The 20046-nt window shown below is 39.7% G+C and overlaps 1 protein-coding gene across 1 annotated transcript in view; it reads left to right on the top strand.

Moving 5' to 3' along the window:
- CFAP44 (cilia and flagella associated protein 44) overlaps positions 1-20046 on the top strand; it is a 150807-nt gene that overhangs the window by 125353 nt on the left and 5408 nt on the right. The window contains exons 29-34 of the mRNA XM_011940574.1: positions 3718-3828; positions 5655-5785; positions 6861-6977; positions 7899-8100; positions 15480-15640; positions 17552-17686. Of these exons, the coding sequence (XP_011795964.1) occupies positions 3718-3828; positions 5655-5785; positions 6861-6977; positions 7899-8100; positions 15480-15640; positions 17552-17686 (857 nt within the window). The remainder of the gene's footprint in view (positions 1-3717; positions 3829-5654; positions 5786-6860; positions 6978-7898; positions 8101-15479; positions 15641-17551; positions 17687-20046) is intronic.

Genomic DNA, 20046 nt, shown 5'->3' with positions numbered 1-20046 from the left:
AACAAAACTGAATGCCTTTAACGGTACCCCAGTCACTTCTTGAATGTTTTGTTGCTTAGAAATTTATTCCGCCAGACACCTTAAATCAGCTGTCTCAAAGTTCAAAGTTCCACAAATCTCTAGGGCAGGGGCCAAATGCCCCCAGTCTCTTTGCTAACACATAACAAAAGTCTCCTTTGCTCCAGTTCCCAACAAGTTTCTCATCTCCATCTGAGACCACCTCAGCCTGGACCTTATTGTCCATATCACTATCAGGCTTTTGGTCAAAGTCATTCAACAAGTGTCTAGGAAGTTCCAAACTTTCCCACATTTTCCTGTCTTCTTCTGAGCCCTCCAAACTGTTGCAACCTCTGCCTGTTACCCAGTTCCAAAGTCGCTTCCATATTTTTGGGTATCTTCAGTAGTGCCCCACTCTACTGGTACCAATTTACTAAAGTAGTCCATTTTCACCCTGCTGACAAAGACATACACAAGACTGGGAAGAAAAAGAAGTTTAATTGGACTTACAGTTCCACATGGCTGGGGATACCTCAGAATCATGGCAGGAGGGGAAAGGCACTTCTTACATGGTGGTGGCGAGAGACAATGAGAAAGATGCAAAAGCGGAAACCCCTGATAAAACCGTCAGATCTCATGAGACTTACTCACTACTATGAGAACAGTGTAGGGGAAACCGCCCCCATGATTCAAATTATTTCCCACAGGGTCCCTCCCACAACATGTGGGCATTATGGGAGTATAATTCAAGATGAGATTTCAGTGGGGACACAGAGCCAGACCGTATCACTTGGTTATTGTATTTTTCAGTTCTTAAATTTTCACTTAGTTCTTTATAATTTCTATTTATTTGCTGAGGCTTTGAATTTTTTCATTTCCTTTAAGCATGTTCAAATTTTGCTCATGGAAGCATTTTTATCATGGCTGTTTTAAATACTTTATCAGATAATTCTAATATCTCTGTCATCTTAGTGTTGACAGCTATTGATTTTCTATTTTCACCCAGTTGGAGATTGCATTAGTCCATTCTTGCATTGCTATAAAGAAATACCTGATATTGGGTAAGTTGCAAGAAAAGAGGTTTAATTAGCTTATGGTTCCACAGGCTATAAAGGAAGCATGGCAGCACCTGCTTCTAGGGAGGCCTTAGGGAGCTTTAACTCATAGCAGAAGCCAAAATAGGAGCAGTCATCTTATATGGCAGGCACAGGACCAAGAGAGTGAGAGAGGATGCACTACACACCACACTTTTTAAACAACCAGCTCTCGTGATGACTCACTCACTCTCACTCACTGTCGTGGGAACAGCGCTGGGGGGATGGTGCTAAACCATTCAGGGGACTCCTCCCCGATGATCCAGTCACCTCCCAACAGGTCCTTCCTCCAACACTGGGGATTACAGTTCAACATGAGATTTGGTGGGAACACAGATCCAAACCATATCAGATATAAGTGACTTTTAATTGAATCCTAAAAACTTTCATATGATATTATGAGACTTTGTATCTTATTTAAATTTTCTGTTTTACTCAAATTTCTCAAACACTAATCTGACAAGGAAAGGGATGGGAGTCTCCTTACTATTGATGGAGGTAGAAGTCTATATTCCCCATTCAGACTTCATTATCACCCAAGGGATGGGGGACCTCTTTGATACTGCTATATATGACTGTGAGTTCCAGCTCCACGTGTAGTTTCTATGATCAACATGGTGGGGATGGTGAGTACTTATTGATGATGATGAAAGTCCTGACTCTCTATTAATGTTCTTCTCTCCCTGAGGGGAGAGGGGAGAGTACCTTATTACTGACCTTGGGAGTGGAAGTCCAGGCTATCACATGGCCTCCACAGGCATCTTGAGGGTGGGGGCGAGGCTGGTTACCAGCCAGCATGAATAAATGTACTGGCTCCCTACTTGGCCTTCTCTAACACCATCCAGTGGGAGTGTTGGGACACCTAACTACAGCCCTGTGAGGGTGGATGTCTAGCCTCCCCACTTAACCTTTGCTGATTTAGTTGGGGATTGTACCAGAGTTTTTTGTGGTGTTTGGTTGGAATAGAATAGTTACTGTCTAAAAGTTTTCTCTCCTTCTAGGCCGCCCCTTTCCTGGTCCTTTGGCTAGAGACAGCAAGCGTTTGTTAAGGCTTTCCGTATCTATAGATCTGTTGGTGTTTCTAGGCTGCCAACTTACTCTTCTCCAAGTCTGAGATAGATGAGGCTAAAAGAATATCCAGGGAACTCGCCACAGTGTTGTTCCTTCAGGTTCTAAGGCACATAGTTGCTCTACTTTCTTTCCATTTTTTTCAGAGTCTTCTTATGTTTGTTTTGCACACCATGTTTAGCTGTATTTATAAATTGTAAATTGGTGACCTGTAGTTCACAGATGGCCTCAAGGTGTTTTAAAAGAAAGTGGGGCAGGTTGGAGTGGAAAGGTCTACAACCCCTTATCCGAAACACTTGGGGACAGATGTATTTTTGTGTTCAGAAATATTTCTGAAGATATTATATGTGATATTATAAAGAAATCATTCCTGACATTTATTAAAAACAATAAGGCAGACTTTATTCAGGGGGCCTACTATAATGCGGTTTTGTAGCAGGGAAGAGAGATAGGGCTGAACTCTGAATACAACAAGGACGAGTGGAGATTTATAGCCAAGGAACAGAGTGGGGGTCAGTGGATGGAAAATTACTAAGAAGTAGGGTAATTCTTCACTAGACTGTTTTAATAGGACTTTTTGTGGAGGGCAAGCCAGGTGATAAGGGTTGAGTGATGAGGCATTTCATCAGATATCAAGGGTGGGGAATTTTTTCCAAACTAACTTGCAGGATTCTTGCTAGAATTGGACTAAATAGGTTAAGGACACAGCTGAAGGTCAGGAACTAGTCAGAGAAAGGACTCAGAGAAGCCTGGCTCAAGTTGGGTCAAAGGAGAAAGTCTTTGTCAACATGATACCAGTAGCAAGTTCTGGTACAGAATCCCAAAATCAAACATCTTAGTGCTTCTGCAGCAAAACTTGAATATTCATACCAAGTTAAATAAAGACTATAAAGATCATTACTTCATGTCAGATAACTTACGAAAATCTTTTCAGGGCCAGGCCCAGTGGCTCAAGCCTGTAACCCCAGCACTTTGTGAGGCCCAGTTGTACAGATCCCTTGAGCTCAGAAGTTCAAGATCAGCCTGGGAAACATGGCGAAACCCTGTTTCTACAAAACAAACAAACAAAAAACAAAAATTAGCTGAGCATAATGGTGTGTGCCTGTAGTCCAGCTACGCAGAAGGCTGAGGTGGGAGGATTGCTTGAGCCCAGGAGGTGAAGGTTGCAGTGAGCTGAGATTACATCACTGCACTACAGTCTGGGCAACAAAGCCAGATCCTGTCTCAAAAGAAAAAAGAAAAAAGAAAAAAAGGAAAAAAATTTTTTTTCTGATTTTAGAGCATCTTATGAGTTAGGAATTGTGCGTCTATTTTACTGACTGTGTGTATCTACAGCTTGGCAGCTTGATCTCAACCCCCTCTGACTTGCATTGATAGTAACCGCACAACCTTCTGCAGGCATTTGGGTTTGTGTTCTTTGTGTCCTGAACCATTTTAAACTCTTATATTGAGTTATTTTGCTAGTGACTAACTCATTGAAAAATAGTTTACTTTAAAAATCTAGTATTTAGTTGAATATAGAAGCTTCTTTGTTAACAATGCCCTCCTCTTTCTGTAGATGAAGATGTGGAGAGTGAGGAATCAAGTGAAGAAGAATCTAGCTTGGAGAGTGATGAGGATGAGTCTGAATCTGAAGATGAGGTTTTTGATGATTCTATTTGCCCAACAAGTAAGTTAGATAAAACCATGTGTTCTCTGTGAAGTGTGAATATTGATTGGCAATACTGAGAAGGCCCTTTTTTGGTTTCTCTGTTCTCTGATAATTCAAAAAAAAGGATAGTTTAAAATGTATGAATAGAATCTAATGAATACCTTTTTTAAAGTATAAGAATATTTATTTATTTATTTATGTAAGACAGAGTTTAGCTCTGTTGCCCAGGCTGGAGTGCAGTGGTGCGATCTTGGCTCACTGCAACCTCCACCTCCCAGGTTCAAGCTTTCTCCTGCCTCAGCCTCCCGAGTAGTTGGGACTACAGATGCCCACCACCACACCCGCCTAATTTTTTGTATTTTTTTTAGTACAGACGGGATTTCGCCGTGTTAGCCAGGATGATCTCGATCTCCTGACCTCATGATCCACCCACCTAAGTCTCCCGAAGTACTGGGATTACAGGCATGAGCCACCGCGCCCAGCTAGGATGTTTATTTCTTAATTCAACAATATTCAACTTCTACTATGTGCCAGGCACTTATCTGATGCTAGGGATACATCAAAGTATAAAACAAACACCTCCATCCTCATGGAGCTTATAGTCTAGTGGAGGAAGACAATAAATATAATAAGCCAATTAAATGGAATCTTAGAGGATGGTACATGCTATGGGAAAAGAAATGAAGGGAGTGCAGGAGTGAGGGTGGAGAGGAACGTTGCTATTTCCAATAGTATGGTCAGGGAAAACGTTAATGAATACTTTTGGGGGCTCTCTGGGTGATTTATTATCTGTTCTCTTAGGCAGCCATTTATGAGTGACAAATAATATGCAGACAATTGACAGTTGATTCAGAATTATAAATTGTGTAGCAAGTTTAATTTTATAGAGAAATGCCAGACTGTAATGTACATATATATTTTAGAGTAATCTCCTTTTTTGACAAACCTATTCAAATTTTTGTGTTGCAAATCTGTTTTGTAAGGGCATTTTGACTAGTCTCCTGGAAATGCTTAGCACTTTACATTTACTGTTTTCACTGGTGAAACCTATCTGGAGCAGCCAGACCAATTTCTTACAGTTTCAATAGATGAATGGTTCAGTAGAGAAAAAAGACGTTTTGGGATCTGTAATTTGTCTTTCTAGACATTTCAAATGAAGTTTTAATTAAATTTTAAAAGTTTAATTTCAGATAAAATTTTGATCTTGTTTTACTTTTGAATACAATGGTCTTTAAAAATCATAATATTTACGAGTGAAATAGAGCATACAAACCTTCTAATGCCGACTCACTACTTTTTAGCAGGATAATTAAATGCCTTGAGCAATGACTCAGAGTTAGTGTGGTGATAGCACTAGGGCTAGGTCTAAACTTCCTGAATTCCATTTTAGTATTCCATTTCTACATTCTCTATTACTTGGTAGACAAAGGTGGCTCTTAGTGCGATACTGTGGAAAGAATAGAGAGATAATGCACTTGAATCCCATTCTGTTATGTACCAGTTATGTCACCCCTCTGAGACTTAAGGTATTCACCTATATATGGGAACAATAGTTTCTGCCTTGCAGGATCTATGAGCCTTGAGTGAGATAATGTACATAGAGGGCTTAGCACAAAGCCTGCTTCAGAGTACTGCTCACAACGTCAACACTATTATTATTATTATGGTTATTAATACTGCTAATAATTTCAACCTGGAACAATTAAGCCGTAAGTGTCTTAAAAGCTGGCTAGAGTGGATCCATAAATAGACATTATTGATTCTGAATCTCCAAAGTTCACAGTTTTAGTACTACCACATTCCATAACAAATGAGGCTGGTTTTTATTTTAATCCTCTTGGCAGATTGTGATGTGGCTCTTTTTGAGCTCACCCTTCAACTTCGAGAGAAAAGGCTGGACATTGAGGAGGCTTTAGTTGAAGAAAAGAAAGTTGTTGATAACCTCAAAAAGGAATATGATACATTGTCAAAAAAGGTATGGCGATCTGTCTACTTATTTATCCTCTCAAAATGCTACACATCCTCCTAGCTACAATATTGCCTTTTCGTAGTAATGACAGTATTAGGACTTCTCAGAAAAGAAACATTTCAAATGCTAAGGCCAGGTTTTTTTCTCCCTAAATTGTGGTGGGGGACATTGCTTTTTTGATAATTGGACTTACTTTATCTCAGTCATTGGTCTCCAGACTTTTCTGATGAGTTTACTCTATAAGTAAAAAAAATGAAAATGGAGCCCCTCCCCATACAATAAATGTATATGTATTTATAAATTGTATTTATGAACTATTATATATTTTGTACAGTAGGAAACATCCACAAAAACCAGAAATTAAATAGAAGGAGATAAAAATAAATAGAAATAGAAATTCTGACATTTTCAGTTTATACCCCAATAGATGATTTTTGGTTATCCTCTGGGGTGCATGCATCCCATGTTGGAGACCACCAAGCTACACGTCTGGTATAATATTGATCAATTTCTGCCTTAATCTGCTCACTTTCCCTCTTAGGTACTCTTGTCTAGAGCAACATCACTTACCTTCATTCATGTTCAGAAATATTTTTGATGTATTATTTCTCGTGTTGTGAATAGGAAATGATTTGGAATACTTTCAGGTTTTCTAGGACATGGAGAATGTGCTTTAGAATACTATAGTTAGCAGTTTCATTGCTTTAAAGCAATGAAGTTTGTTGAAGTCATTATGACCAAAAAGACTCCCACCATTCTGTCAAAGACATTCCATGGTGATGGGCTGCTTTTCATGCGCAAAATAAAAGGGAGATGAGGACGTGTTTTCTGGGCACTTACTCACACAATTTTATAACTCTGGAGTCATAGAAATGATTGAAAGAGTGACATGGATCATAACTTGGCAGAAAGAAAATAATACGCATTCCTGAGTTGCAAACTGGGATCATGCACTTAATCACAGCCCAACGAAGCAGATTCTGCTCATACTTTATTTCCTCCCAGGATGTCTTCATTCACCATCTTTAGATGTATGTTCATTGAGTCTTGTCACCATTTCACGACATGGGGCTTTCTACAGGTGAAAATTGTGGCAACTAATCTGAATGCAGCGGAGGAGGCCCTGGAGGCTTATCAACGAGAGAAGCAGCAGCGACTGAATGAACTGCTGGTTGTGATTCCGCTCAAGCTCCACCAGGTGATGCATCTGGGGAGGCTGCTCCATCCTGTCTGAGAAGCGTCATCATACTGAAACTTTTCAGAGAAAGATTTGTAGTTCACTAATAGGAAGAATCGCGGTTCTTTGTTGAGAATTCCACCTGTAGAATGACACCTACACTTGTCTTATCCACTGTGAGATTGCTATAAAAGAGTAACATCAAAACATGCATATTTCCCTATTGCCCATTAGCACTTTGGAAATCAGTCATTTCAAGTCTAGAGAAGCGAGGAGCCTATGATTTAAGAATGGAATGGCTCAGAGGGTGAAATCTTGGCTCTTATACCCATATCACTTGTCACACCATCTTTATCTATACATGGACTAATCATGCTAAAATGACCTTCGCTTAGTCTCTACTCATTGGTGAGGGAGGTCAAGACAAAAGGAAAATATTTTCTCTTTTTTACTTTTCTTGTTCATTTCTATTTGAATTTCAACTTATATTAAATTGCAGGAATACATATCATTAAGAGAAAAGGCTCATTGTATTCTGTTTTGTCAGGCTAAGAGAAAAAGCTGTATTTTAGGAAAACAACAACAACAACAAGATCAGCCTTATATGTGTTTTGTGTAACCTGACCCAAACTGGATGAGCTCAGTGTAGTGGTTTGCCTAGTATGCCAGCCCTGAAACGTTTGTCACATCATTATGCAGTAGATAATAGGCATGATCTGTGTGGGAGGATTTGCTATCCCCACAGAGATGTGATGTGGCTTTCTATCTGACAGCATCTTTCTGTTTGCCTGGCCACTGTTACTCAGTGAGGAAGATGGAGAAGCCCAAAGGCAAGGAGCTAAACAAGGGGCAGAGAAGGAAGTGTGCCTCTTATGCTTTTTGTTGCCATATACAAAATCTGTGTTTTTCTCTATTTGCTTTTGATTTGTTTTATGCTTGTAGATAGAGTATGTGGTATTTGGGGAAATACCTAGCGATCTTTCTGGTACTTTGGTCTTCTCTAACCACACCTTGAAACGGCTGCAAGAACGAATCCATGAGCTCCAGGAAGAAAATTCCAAGCAGCAAAAACTTAACAAAGAATGGAGAGAGAGACGTAAACAGCTCATCCGAGAAAAGAGAGAAATGACAAAAACCATACATAGTGAGTATCGAAGCCCACGGCCTTGCTAGTAAGGTTTATTGGTAATAAAGGGAATTATCCAGGCGACTGTCTCCAACAGTGAAAACAGTAATTGCAGACTCAAAACCACTGAGAAGGGAAACAAGAACACCATGACCTCTCCCTACTCACCGTTTCTCCTGATGGCATGAAAAGTTCGCTTTTGTATTTTAAAGGGAGAAATCTTTTGTCATAGAATCATCTTCTCTTTGCGTATGATTAAAATGTAGAATAATGCAATAGTAACCCAAGTGCAAGGCCACCCAGCTTAAGAAAGAGAACGTTGAGATACAATTGAAACCCCATCTCTTTCTAATGCGATTCTGCTGCTCCTTCCTCGGGCTTCACCACTAGGTATGCACACACACGTATGGATGAGTCCACACACAATATGGAGACCTAACTTGCATATTTTTAATTGTGATGATATTTATATCATTTTGTGGTTCACTTTATTGAACCAATTTTTGAGTTATCCGTAAACTACAGATAGTTCATTCACTTTACGGCTACAGTATTCCATTGTATGAATATTAAAGATTTTATTTAGCCTCCTATTGATGGATAGTTAAGATATTTCTTATTTTTCATTATTACAGACACTATTACAGTAAACCTTTTTGTACACATCTCCCTGTGCACATGTGTGAGAAGGTGAAGCCTAGTACTGGATCTCTGGTTTACAGAGGGATATGTACATTTTCAGCTCTCCTGGGTATTGCCAAGTTGCACCCAAAGTGGTTGAACAAATTTATCCTCCCCTGGCAGTGTGTGAGAATTACCCAGGCTCCGTATTGTCAGCAACACTTGATATTATCAGACTTTAATGTTTTTGCCAGCCTGTGAGATATTAAATTATATTTTATTGTGGTTTTATAGACATTTTTTGATTGCTGATGAAGTTAAACATCTTTAGATACATTTATTTGCCAGTTATTTATTTTCTTTTCTGTAACTTGCCTGTCCTATCCTTTGCCCATTTTTGATTTCTACTTTTTGTTTTTAAATTGATTTTAGAGAGTTCTTAATATGTTCTTTTTGTCCGTGAAATGCACTGCAAATCTCTTCTAGTTTGTAACTTGTCTTGTCATTTTTTTTTTTTTTTTTTTTGAGACAGAGTCTCACTCTATTGCCCAGGCTGGAGTCTCACCTCTCTCGCAGTGGTGCAATCTTGGCTCACTGCAACCTCTGGCTCCTGGGCTCAAGAAATTCTCCGCCCTCAGCCTCCAAGTAGCTAGGATTACAGGTGCGTGCCACCACGCCAGGCTAATTTTTGTATTTTTTAGTAGAGACAGGATTTCTCCATGGTGGCCAGGCTGGTCTCGAACTCCTGACCTCAGGGGATCTGACTGCCTTGGCCTCCCAGAGTGCTGGAATTACAGGCATGAGCCACCATGCCCAGCTATCTTTCTTTCTTTCTTTCTTTTTTTTTTTTACTTTGTCTGGTGTATCTTTTGGATACAGATGCTTTAAATCTTAATATAGTAGTTTTTATCAATCTACTTATTTATGGTTTGTGCACTATGTGTATGTGTGTGTGTCTTGCTTAAGAAATCCTTAAGATATTTTTTGGTCCAACGATTCCACTACTGGGCATATATCCAAAGGAAATGAAATTAGTAATCAGTATGCAGAAGAGATATCTGCACTCCTATGTTCACTGCAGTATTATTCGCAATTGCCAAGACACAGAATCAACCTGAGTGTCCATAAACAGATGAGTGGATAGAGTAAATGTGGTATATGTACACAATGAAATACTATTCAGCCTTAAAAAAGAAGGAAACCCTATTATGTGCAATAACATGGATAAACTTGGAGGACAATGTGTTAAGTGAAATAAGAGGCACAGAAGGAAAATACCACATGACCTCACTTATATGCAGAGTATACAAAGTTAAACTCATAGAAACAGAATAGAATGGTGGTTACCAGGGTCTGTGGTTGTTGGCTGGGGTACCGTTTGGGGAGATGTTGGTCACAAGAAAAAATTTCACTGAGATTCAAAGAACAATTTCAAGAGATCTATTGTATACTATGATTACTATAGTTAATAACAATGTGTTATATTATTGAAAATTACTAAGAGTAAATTTTAAGTGTTCTCACAAGAAAAGGAAAGCATGTGAGGCAATGCATGAGTTAATTAGCTCAATCTAGCTATTCCGTAATGTATATGTATTTCAAAACAGCATGTTGCACATGATAATATATACAATTTTTGTCAATTTAAAAAGATAATTTTCAGTAGTTTCCTAATTAGTAGTGCCCTTTGCATTTGGGTTTTTAACCCACTTAAAATTGATGTATAGAATATAAGATGTATAGTGTAAAGATAATTATCTTTTAAAATACTTTAGTAATTCTTGATATGTGGAACATAGATATAAACAGTGGAGTGTGACAGCAGAATGAACCCACCAACCCAACTTATTAACGATAATATTACCAACACTGTAACATCTACCTGTGTGCGTTCTTTCCATCCCATTCTCTGTCTCCCCATATTCAGAGATAACCACTATTCCCAATTTTATGTTTAACATTCCCTTTCATTAAAAAATAGTTATAGCATATTTACATGTATTTCTAAATAATATACTGCTTTAGAACTTTGTAGAAATATTATATCATATGTAGCCTTTTGAAACATACTGTTTCATTTAATATATTCCTAAGAGTAGATGTGGTATAGCGTATAGCTGTGGTCTTCATTGTTGTAAAATATATCATATGATTCTACTAAAATTATTCATTCTTCTGCTGACAGTGGACATTTAAATTGCTTTATGTTTTTTTGCTTTGACAATTCTGCTATGAAAATTCTTGTACATGGTATATGTTTACAAGCGTTTCTAAAAGTATAAGGGTTTCATACCTAAAAGTAGAACAGCTGGGTCATAGGGCATATAAGTGTTTAACTTTAAAAAATAATGTCACATTCTCTTCCAAAATGATTATATCAATTTACACTCCAATCAGTGGTACTTAAGAGTCTCCTTTGAGTTACATACATCATTGAAAATACATAATCTTATTAGACTTTGAATTTTTGCCAAACTGGAAAGTATAAAGTGGTAACTCATGGTCTTAATTTCATTTTCCTAACCACTAATAAGGTTAAGCACATTTTGTACATCTTTGGGCCTTTAATGTTTTCTATTCTATAGAATGTCTGTTCGTGTATTTTGTTCGTTCTTCTCTTGATGTGTTTGCCTTTTAAAGATTGATACGCAGGAGTTAATGTTTTCGATCCTGGTCCTTTGTTGGTTCTGGGTTTTTCAAGTATCTTCCTTTGGTTTTTTGTTTTCACTTTTGTGGAGGCTTTTTAAAGATAATTAAAAATTTGTTTTCAACTTTTATTTTTGGTGGGTACATAATAGGTATATATATAAGATATATGGGATATTTTTATACAGAGATACAATGTCTAATTATCACATCAGGGTAAATGGGATATCATCACCTCAAGCATTTATCCTTTGTGTTACAAACAATCCAGTGATACTCTTTTCGTTATTTTAAAATGTACAATTAAGTTATTATTGACTATAGTAACGCAGCTGGGCCATCAAATACCAGATTTTATTTATTCTATCCAACTATTTTTGTACCCATTAACCATTCCCACATCCCCCACCCCCACTATCTTTCACAGACTCTAGTAACCGTCATTCTACTCTATCTCCCTGAGTTCAGTTGTTTTAATTTTTAGCTCTCATGAATAAGGGAGAGCATGCAAAGTTTGTCTTTATGTTCCTGGCTTATTTCACTTAATATAATGACTTCAATTCCATACATGTTCTTGCAAACGACAAGATCTTTCTCTCATTGAGACAGGGTCTCACTTTGTCTCCCAGGCTGGAGTGCAGTAGCGCAATCATGACTCACTGCAGCCTTTTACCTCTTGGGCTCAGGTGATCCTTCTGCCTCAACCTCCTGGGTACCTGGGACTACAGGCATACACCACCATGCCTGGGTAATTTTTTGCATGTTTTTGTAGGGATGGGATCTTGCTATGTTGCCCAGGCTGGTCTCAAATTCCCGGGCTCAAGCAATCGCCTGCCTCAGCCTCAGAAAGCCTAGACTTACAGGTGTGAGTCACTGTGCCCAGCTGAATCTTATTTTTTAATGGCTGAATAGTACTCCATTGTCTACATGTACCATATTTTCTTTATCCATTGTCTGTTGGGGGACAGTTAAGTTGCTTCCAAATCTTGGCTATTAGGAATAGTGTTGCAATAAATATGGGAGTGTAGGTATATCTTCAATGTACTGATTTCCTTTCTTTTGGGTATTTATCTGGCAGTGGGACTGCTGGATCATTTGATAGCTCTGCTTTTAGTGTTTTGAGGAATCTCCAAGCTGCTTCCAAGTGGCCGTACTAATTTACATTCCCACCAACAGTGTATGAGGGTTTCGTTTTCTCCACATCCTCACCAGCATCTGTTACTGCCTGTCTTTTGGGTAAAAGCCATTTTAACAGGGGTGAGATGAGGGTTTCGTTTTCTCCACATCCTCATCAGCATCTGTTACTGCCTGTCTTTTGGGTAAAAGCCATTTTAACAGGGGTGAGATGATATCTCATTGTAGTTTTTATTTGCATTTCTCTGATGATCAGTAATGTTGAGCACATCTTCATGTACCTGTTTGCCATTTGTATATCTTCTTTTAAGAACTATCTCTTCAGATCTTTTGCCCGTTTAAAAATTGGGTTAGTAGATATTTTTCTATAGAGTTGTTCGGGCTCCATATATATTCTGGTTATTAACCCCTTGTCAGATAGATAGTTTGCAAATATTTTCTCCAATTCTGTGAGTTGTCTTTTTACTTTGTTGATTGTTTTATGGTGGCTTTTGATGAACCATAACTATGTGATTTTAATTTATCAATCTTTTATTTTAGGGTTAATAATTTCTAAGTTTGTTTTTTAAATTGCAGTAAAATATATAAAGCATAATATTTATTATTTTAGCCATTTGTAAGTGGACAGTTCAATGGCACTAAGTACATTCATATGGTTATTCTACCATCACCACCATCCATCTCCAGAACACTGTTCATCTTCCTGAACTCCATATCCACTAAACAGTAACTCCCATTTTCCTCTCCCTCCACTCCAGGAAACTGCCATTCTACTTTCTGTCTCTATGAACTCGACTACTCAAAGTACTTCATAATGAGGAGAATAATACAGTCTTTGTCTTTTTGTGACTGGCTTATTCTATTTAGCATAATGTCTTTCATGTTCATCCATGTTGTAGCGTGTGTCAGAATTTTCTTCCTTTTTAAGGCAAATAATATTCCATTATATGTACATGCCACATTTTGTTTACCCATTTATTTGTCAATGGGCAGCTGAATTGCTTCCTACTTTTTGGCTATTGTGAATAGTACTGTGATGAACATGAGTGTACAAATATCTATTTATGTCTCTGCTTCCATTTCTTCTGGATGTGTGCCCAGAAGTGGGATATATGGCTGGACCATATGGCTTAGAAGTGATGAATAACACTGCAGTTAGCTTGTTGCCTTTCTCCGTCCCTAGATCCAATGGGGAAGAAGAGGAGAGCCTAGAACATGAGGGTGAGAAGGAGAAAGTTCTCTCCATTCTAGGGAGAGCACAGCCCATGGCCATGGGGAATGTGGGTAGTAAGTGTTCCAGCAGACTTTATGTCCCTAGTGAGCATTACCTGGCCTCGTCAGCTCAGGAGTAGGACATTGGGCTGGCTCCACAATGGAGCCGGCAAGGATCAGAGTACATATTCTGGTATGTGAGGCTGCTGTGCGCAAGGGCAACCCCTTGCATAGGGGTGGGGCTGAGGGGAAATGAAAGCTCTCACTGAGGAGGCCAGGCAGGCAGCCACAGGCCAGCACACGTGCACATCATCCATTCATCATTTCATTTGCATCACTGATTATCATGGCCACCACATTATACATGTCCGTGGGGTAGCACTCACATATGATAGAAAGTGAATAGCCTCTCCTGGATTGCGCATAATGGCAGCCATGCCAATTGTACTATTCTAATTCAAACGTAAATCCTAACAGTTATGCCCAAATACTAATTTCTGCACTATAAAATAATTGAGTCATCTCACTACATATTAAGGCCTTCAGACTTTGCTCAGGGGAAAGTCTGGTCATTGAGAAAGTCCTGTTGGAAGATTATGTTTTCCTGGAGAGGTGTTCTGGTATTCTCACATTGGGGAAAGACAAAAACCGAAGTAAAAGATATTGCATGTTAGATATGACATGTTAGATAATTGCTAAGAAGAAAAATTAAACATGGATTGAGAAAAAGAGTGCTGAGGTCGGCGGGGGCAGGGACAGGCTCCATGGAAAGGCAGCACGCCTGATCAAACGCGGTTCTCCCTGGCTAGAGGATAAGAGCCTGCCCTGAGACACAGCTCCAGTGTCAGCTTGCTTTTAGAAAATGGGCTGGGAGGAGCAAGCCATGTGGATCTCTGGGGAAGAGCAGTTCAGATCGGAGGAAAGGAGGCTGGGGCGAGCCTGGCATGTTTGAGAAGCACAGAGGAGGCCAGTGTGTCTAGAGTAGGGTGGTAAGGAGGAGAGGCATGAGAACGCAGGGGGAAGAGAAAGCAGGGTAGGCAGGCTGACCATGCAGGGCCTCCTGAATTCCCAAAGGGCCTGTCATTATTTACTTGGAGTAAGATGGAGACTTCTCTGAAGTGCCTGCTCTGTTCTTAATACTAGATGCTGTGAAGTGCCATATTTGAAAAAGTTGACAAGCTCATAATCTAGTCGGTGCCTGTTAACAGTCTGAGGAGGGGCAGATCAGTCTGTGAGCCACTTGGGAACATTGAGTCAGTTTTTTTTTTTTTTTTTTTGAGACGGAGTCTTGCTCTGTTGCCCAGGCTGGAGTGCAGTGGCCAGATCTCAGCTCACTGCAAGCTCCGCCCCCCGAGTTCACGCCATTCTCCTGCCTCAGCCTCCCGAGTAGCTTGGACTACAGGCGCCCGCCACCTCGCCCGGCTAGTTTTTTTGTATTTTTTAGTAGAGACGGGGTTTCACCGTGTTAGCCAGGATGGTCTCGATCTCCTGACCTCGTGATCCGCCCGTCTCGGCCTCCCAAAGTGCTGGGATTACAGGCTTGAGCCACCGCGCCCGGCCTGAGTCAGTTTTATACAGGATTCAGAAGGTGAAAAGACAATATTGAATGGGCATTTTAAATAAGGAAAGCAGCAGGCAAAAAAATCACAGAAGAAAAATCACTGATGACATAAAGTCTTTCACTGTCTTGCAAAAGCAGTTCCTTAGAACTTTATTGTTCCTGGTGTTCATTTATAACAATGGGAGCCATTGAACAACCTGAGCCAGTGACTGTCTTCTTTTAGAAATGGAGGAAACAGTCCGTCAGCTCATGATCAGCAAGTTTGGCCGTGTGGTAAACTTGGAAGCCCTTCAGACGCTTTCTGTTAATACAACACTTGAAGAACTGAAGATCAGAAAACTTCGAAAGGAGCTAGCGAATGCGAAGGAGATGAAGATGTGGGAGGTAAGGAGGAGAAGGCAGGTGATCTTTGGTTGAATCTGGTTGGAGGCAAGAAATCCCAGGGAGCAGGAAGTGGTACCGTGAAGCATCTGTGTAGCTGGAGCCAGTCTGCGAGTCCCCTTTGGCTGCCCCAGGATCTTAGGCCTGTCTCGGCTTCCTTACTGTTCACTTAGTTAGAGGGACTTGTTTATCTTGGAGTGGGAGCACCAGCACTAGGTTTTGGGGTCCAGGGTGCATATAAATATGATGTGAAATGGATGAAAGATTACGGAGAGGTCCCATTTTGAGACTTACATTAATGTATAAATGTTCTGCAGCCAAAAATTATATTTAAAAATGCTCAACATCACTAATCATCAGAGAAATGCAAATTAAAACCACAATGAGAAAATGAAATATCATCTCACAGCATTCAGGTAAATGTGCTGTGTATGTGTGTATGTATATATATGTATATAGAATACCATGGATTACTATGCAGCCATAAAAATATGAAATCATGTCCTTTGCAGCAACACAGATGGAGCTGGAGACCATTATCCTACATGAAATAACTCAGAAACAGAAAATCAAATACTGCATATTCTCACTTATAAGTGGGAGCTAAACAATGGGTACATGTGGACATAAAGATGAAAATAATAAACACTGGGGACGCCAGCATCCAGGGGAGGATGGTGGGGGTGGGGGTTGAAAAATTACCTACTAGGTACAACATTTGCTATCTGGGTAATGGGTCCACTAGAAACCCAAACCTCACTATTATATAATATACCTAAGTAACAAACTTGTACATGTATGCCTGAACCTAAATTTTTTTAAAAAAGTATAACTACTCTGACAGTTTTAGAAATGGAGTGGCTCTCCTCTCAGGCTGGAATTGTATTACTGTATGGCTTTTGCATGCTGTGCCAATTTGGAAACGATGAAACACCTTTAAGTAATAAATTTGGTAACAAGTCACAGACTGTTTGGCTGACAGAGTCTTAGAGGATGTTAATGCCTACATATTGTTCCCTGAGCCATGAGATGAGCCATGCCCTTGTTCCAGCCTGATTCAGTGGTAGGAGCTTTCACAAAGATTTTATAAGTCCACGAAATCATGATGACTTCTCCAGTTTCCTGTCTTATCTCATTAGCAGATGGGGTAGGAGGAGAGCTTCCTAGTGCTGTGTTGTCTAATGGCTCCATCTCAACTTTTCTAATCCAACATGTACCACTGTACTTTAAAGAAGCAAATAGTGTTAATGTCAGTGGGACTGGTCCCTATTAAGGGAATGTTGGCGATAATATCTGCAATCTAAAATAATTTGTTGGAAGCCTGGGCAATATAGTGAGACACTGTCTCTACAAAAAATAAAAAAATTAGCTGTGTGTGGTGTTGCACACCAGTAGTCCCAGCTATTTGAGAGGCTTAGGCAGAGGATCACTTGAGCCCAGAAGTTTGAGATTGCAGTGAGCAACTGATGGAGCAATAAGAAAACAAAAGAAAGCCATTATACATATGTGTGACCATTCAAGCCATCTACCTTAAGGATCCGGGGCCAAGACTGGGGAAAGATGGAGAAAGAGCAATATAGAAAAGTTAGCTGCTTAAATTATCATCCTTCCTTTTAAGTAATGAGTACCAGCAATCCGTATGCATAGTGATTTCATTCCTCAATAATACAATGATGTCCATATCTATCTTATTTCTACCTACTCCTATTCTTGAGCATGCTTACATTTTTATCTTTTATCAAACCAGGCCCAATGCAATTGTTTCTGTTGCATTTTCCTATTGGCTTCTGATTATATTTTCATATGGGCACATTGTTCCATTTGCCTGACAATTTTGACCAAATCTAGACACTCATTTTTCTTCATTTCTTCTCTTATTCACTACATCTATTTTGCATCTTCCTACCCTGGTAGGAAAAGATTGCTCAAATGCGATGGGAACTGATGATGAAGACAAAAGAACACACCAGAAAGCTTTATCAGATGAATGATTTGTGTACTGAAAAGAAGAAACTTGATTCTCGGTTAAATACACTACAGAATCAGCAGGTATGTTCTTTTTCTTCAGACCCTTTTCCAGAATTGAGGAAGCTCTGTTAAAGGGAGCTACTCACAAGAATGTTAAGTGCTGGCATTTAAACAAACCTTGCTTGATCTTGGACCACTTCCAGGCCATCTGCATCCCTGAGGACACTGAGTTGGTGTTAGCCACATTACAGTGGGCCTGAGGGACTAGCTTTATTGAACGCCTCTTGGGTGCCATGAACTCATATACGTACTAATCAACAGAATTGCTTTGGTCCTGGAGACGTGTAAGGTTACTTAGGTATAAATAATGACACCATTATATTCCCTGAATTTGGTGTCAAACATCTATTTCCAATATCTGCTTATTTCATTTGACTTGAAGTGGGCATCTTGAATGGTGAAATCTACCCATTTATCTTATTAAAACGCTTGTTACTTTGTGTGGGTTTCAACTTGCTATTATATAATATTTAGCCAGCCTAACATTATACTTAATACATTGTGTGTGGTGGATAATACTTAATAAATATTTACCCAATCCAAGTCTTGCCCTCTGTGAACCTAACATGTGTATAGCATATTCTAAACTCTATGTTATATACTTAACAATATCACCTGCAAAAAGGCCAGTTGTTTCTCTTGGTCTTCTTTGCTTTATATTTTCTTTCAGCACCCGGGAAATGGTCTAAGCTAGGTGTTCTAACAGTTTGGTCCTCTGAAGAAGAGCATCAGCATCACCTGGGAACTTGTTTGAAATGCAGGTGCTAAGGCCCCAACCCAGTTGTACTGCTTCAGAAGCCCTAGGAGAGGGGCCCAGCAGTCTGCATTAACCAGCCTTCCTGGCGATTCTGAAGCACACTAGAGTTTAAGAATCATTGGTCTAAACAAAAGTCCCAAAGTAAGAAATAATGCTGTTTATTCCATGAAAAGTGAATTAGGAGGATTAGGAAGGCTTACAGTTGAAGATTAGATGTGAAAGAAGACTAGAATTTGAACGTTGAGGGGTCTTTTTCCACTGAAGAACTTTTGAGTGAAGGATCAAGGCAGTGTTTGAGAAGGTTAATACCTAACCCAAACCTTCACAGATTGAGCAGTCAGTCAACATGTGTTGAGCTGATGTGCTTTGATCAGTCCAGGTACGTTGGAGAGGAAACAGCTTAGAGGCAGGAGATCAGTTGAATGGGAGAGGAAGTTACTAGTATCTGTCTCTGTACACAGTATATCTTTACATGTATGGCCTCTTCACATAGGATATCTCATTTAATCCTCAAAACACTACTTTCTAAAGCTCAGAGGAGCTCACTAACTTGCTGAAGCTCTCAGAGCTAATGCATGGTGATGTTAGTTTTGAAATTCAGGTTTGTCTGCCTCCAAGACTGACTCCATTGCTTCTTACAATGATGTAGGCATGAAGTGGGATATAGCTGGTGACAACAAAAATGTGTCAAATGTCAAAAGTCATTTCAAAGTAAGAATAGCCAAAATTTGATTGAGTCTGGTGAGGAGAAAGGGGGGAAAGTGAGGTGACTTCAGAATAACCCACTGGAATGACTCGGCATGAGTTGGTGTAGGAGGCATGCTTTTAGCTACAAGTAACCAAAAGCCCCACTGAGAGTAGCTTAAACAAATAGGAGTCATTTTTCTCACTTGACAAGAAGTCTAGAGGGAGATGACTACAGGCTTTGGTTTTGTAGGACCATGATGCCAGAGCCCGTATCTCTGTGATTTCCCAAAGTTTCCTTCCAAGTCACACAGCAGCTGCTTCAGCTCCCATGTTTCACATCCATGCACCAGCCTCTTCTGTCCCTTTTATTAAGGAGCGAAAGTTTCAGATTATATCCACTTAGCTCTCTCTAGCTGGAAGAGAAAATGGGTAAGGTTAGTGTTTAGCTTTCATGGCCTCTAAAATAAAAGTGAGCAAGGGAGAAGAGACAGAGGGTGCTGGGTGACCCTTACTTACTATGAAGGTCTGCTGTAGTACATAGGAGTAATGGAAAAAGTATGGACTTTTAGCATCAGGCAACCTGATTCTAACCCTGCTTCCAGCTTGACTTGGCCAGTTAATGACTCCCTGAATCTCAGTGTCCTTATCTGTAAAACTGGAATGATACCACCCAGTTCGGAGTCGTTTTGGGGATTAGATGACAGAGCATATGCAAAGCACTTTGCACAGAGTGGGCATCACACAAGTATTATGTGTTTCCTTTCACAGATGTATTCATGCATTTGAATGTTATTGAGCATCTGCTTATGTAGAAAGCACTAGGGCAGGTATTGGCAGAGTGGTGAGACTTAGTCATATGGGGCCCTGTTTCTAAAAGACAGCATCTAGCAAGAAAGATGGGTATCAAACAAGCACTTTGGTCATGCCATATTAAGTT

This window comes from Colobus angolensis, unplaced genomic scaffold, assembly GCF_000951035.1.
Source record: "Colobus angolensis palliatus isolate OR3802 unplaced genomic scaffold, Cang.pa_1.0 Scaffold190, whole genome shotgun sequence".
Lineage (NCBI taxonomy): Eukaryota > Metazoa > Chordata > Mammalia > Primates > Cercopithecidae > Colobus > Colobus angolensis.
The sequence above is the reverse complement of the archived record's forward strand: the minus strand, read 5'-3'. Positions and strand labels throughout refer to the sequence as shown.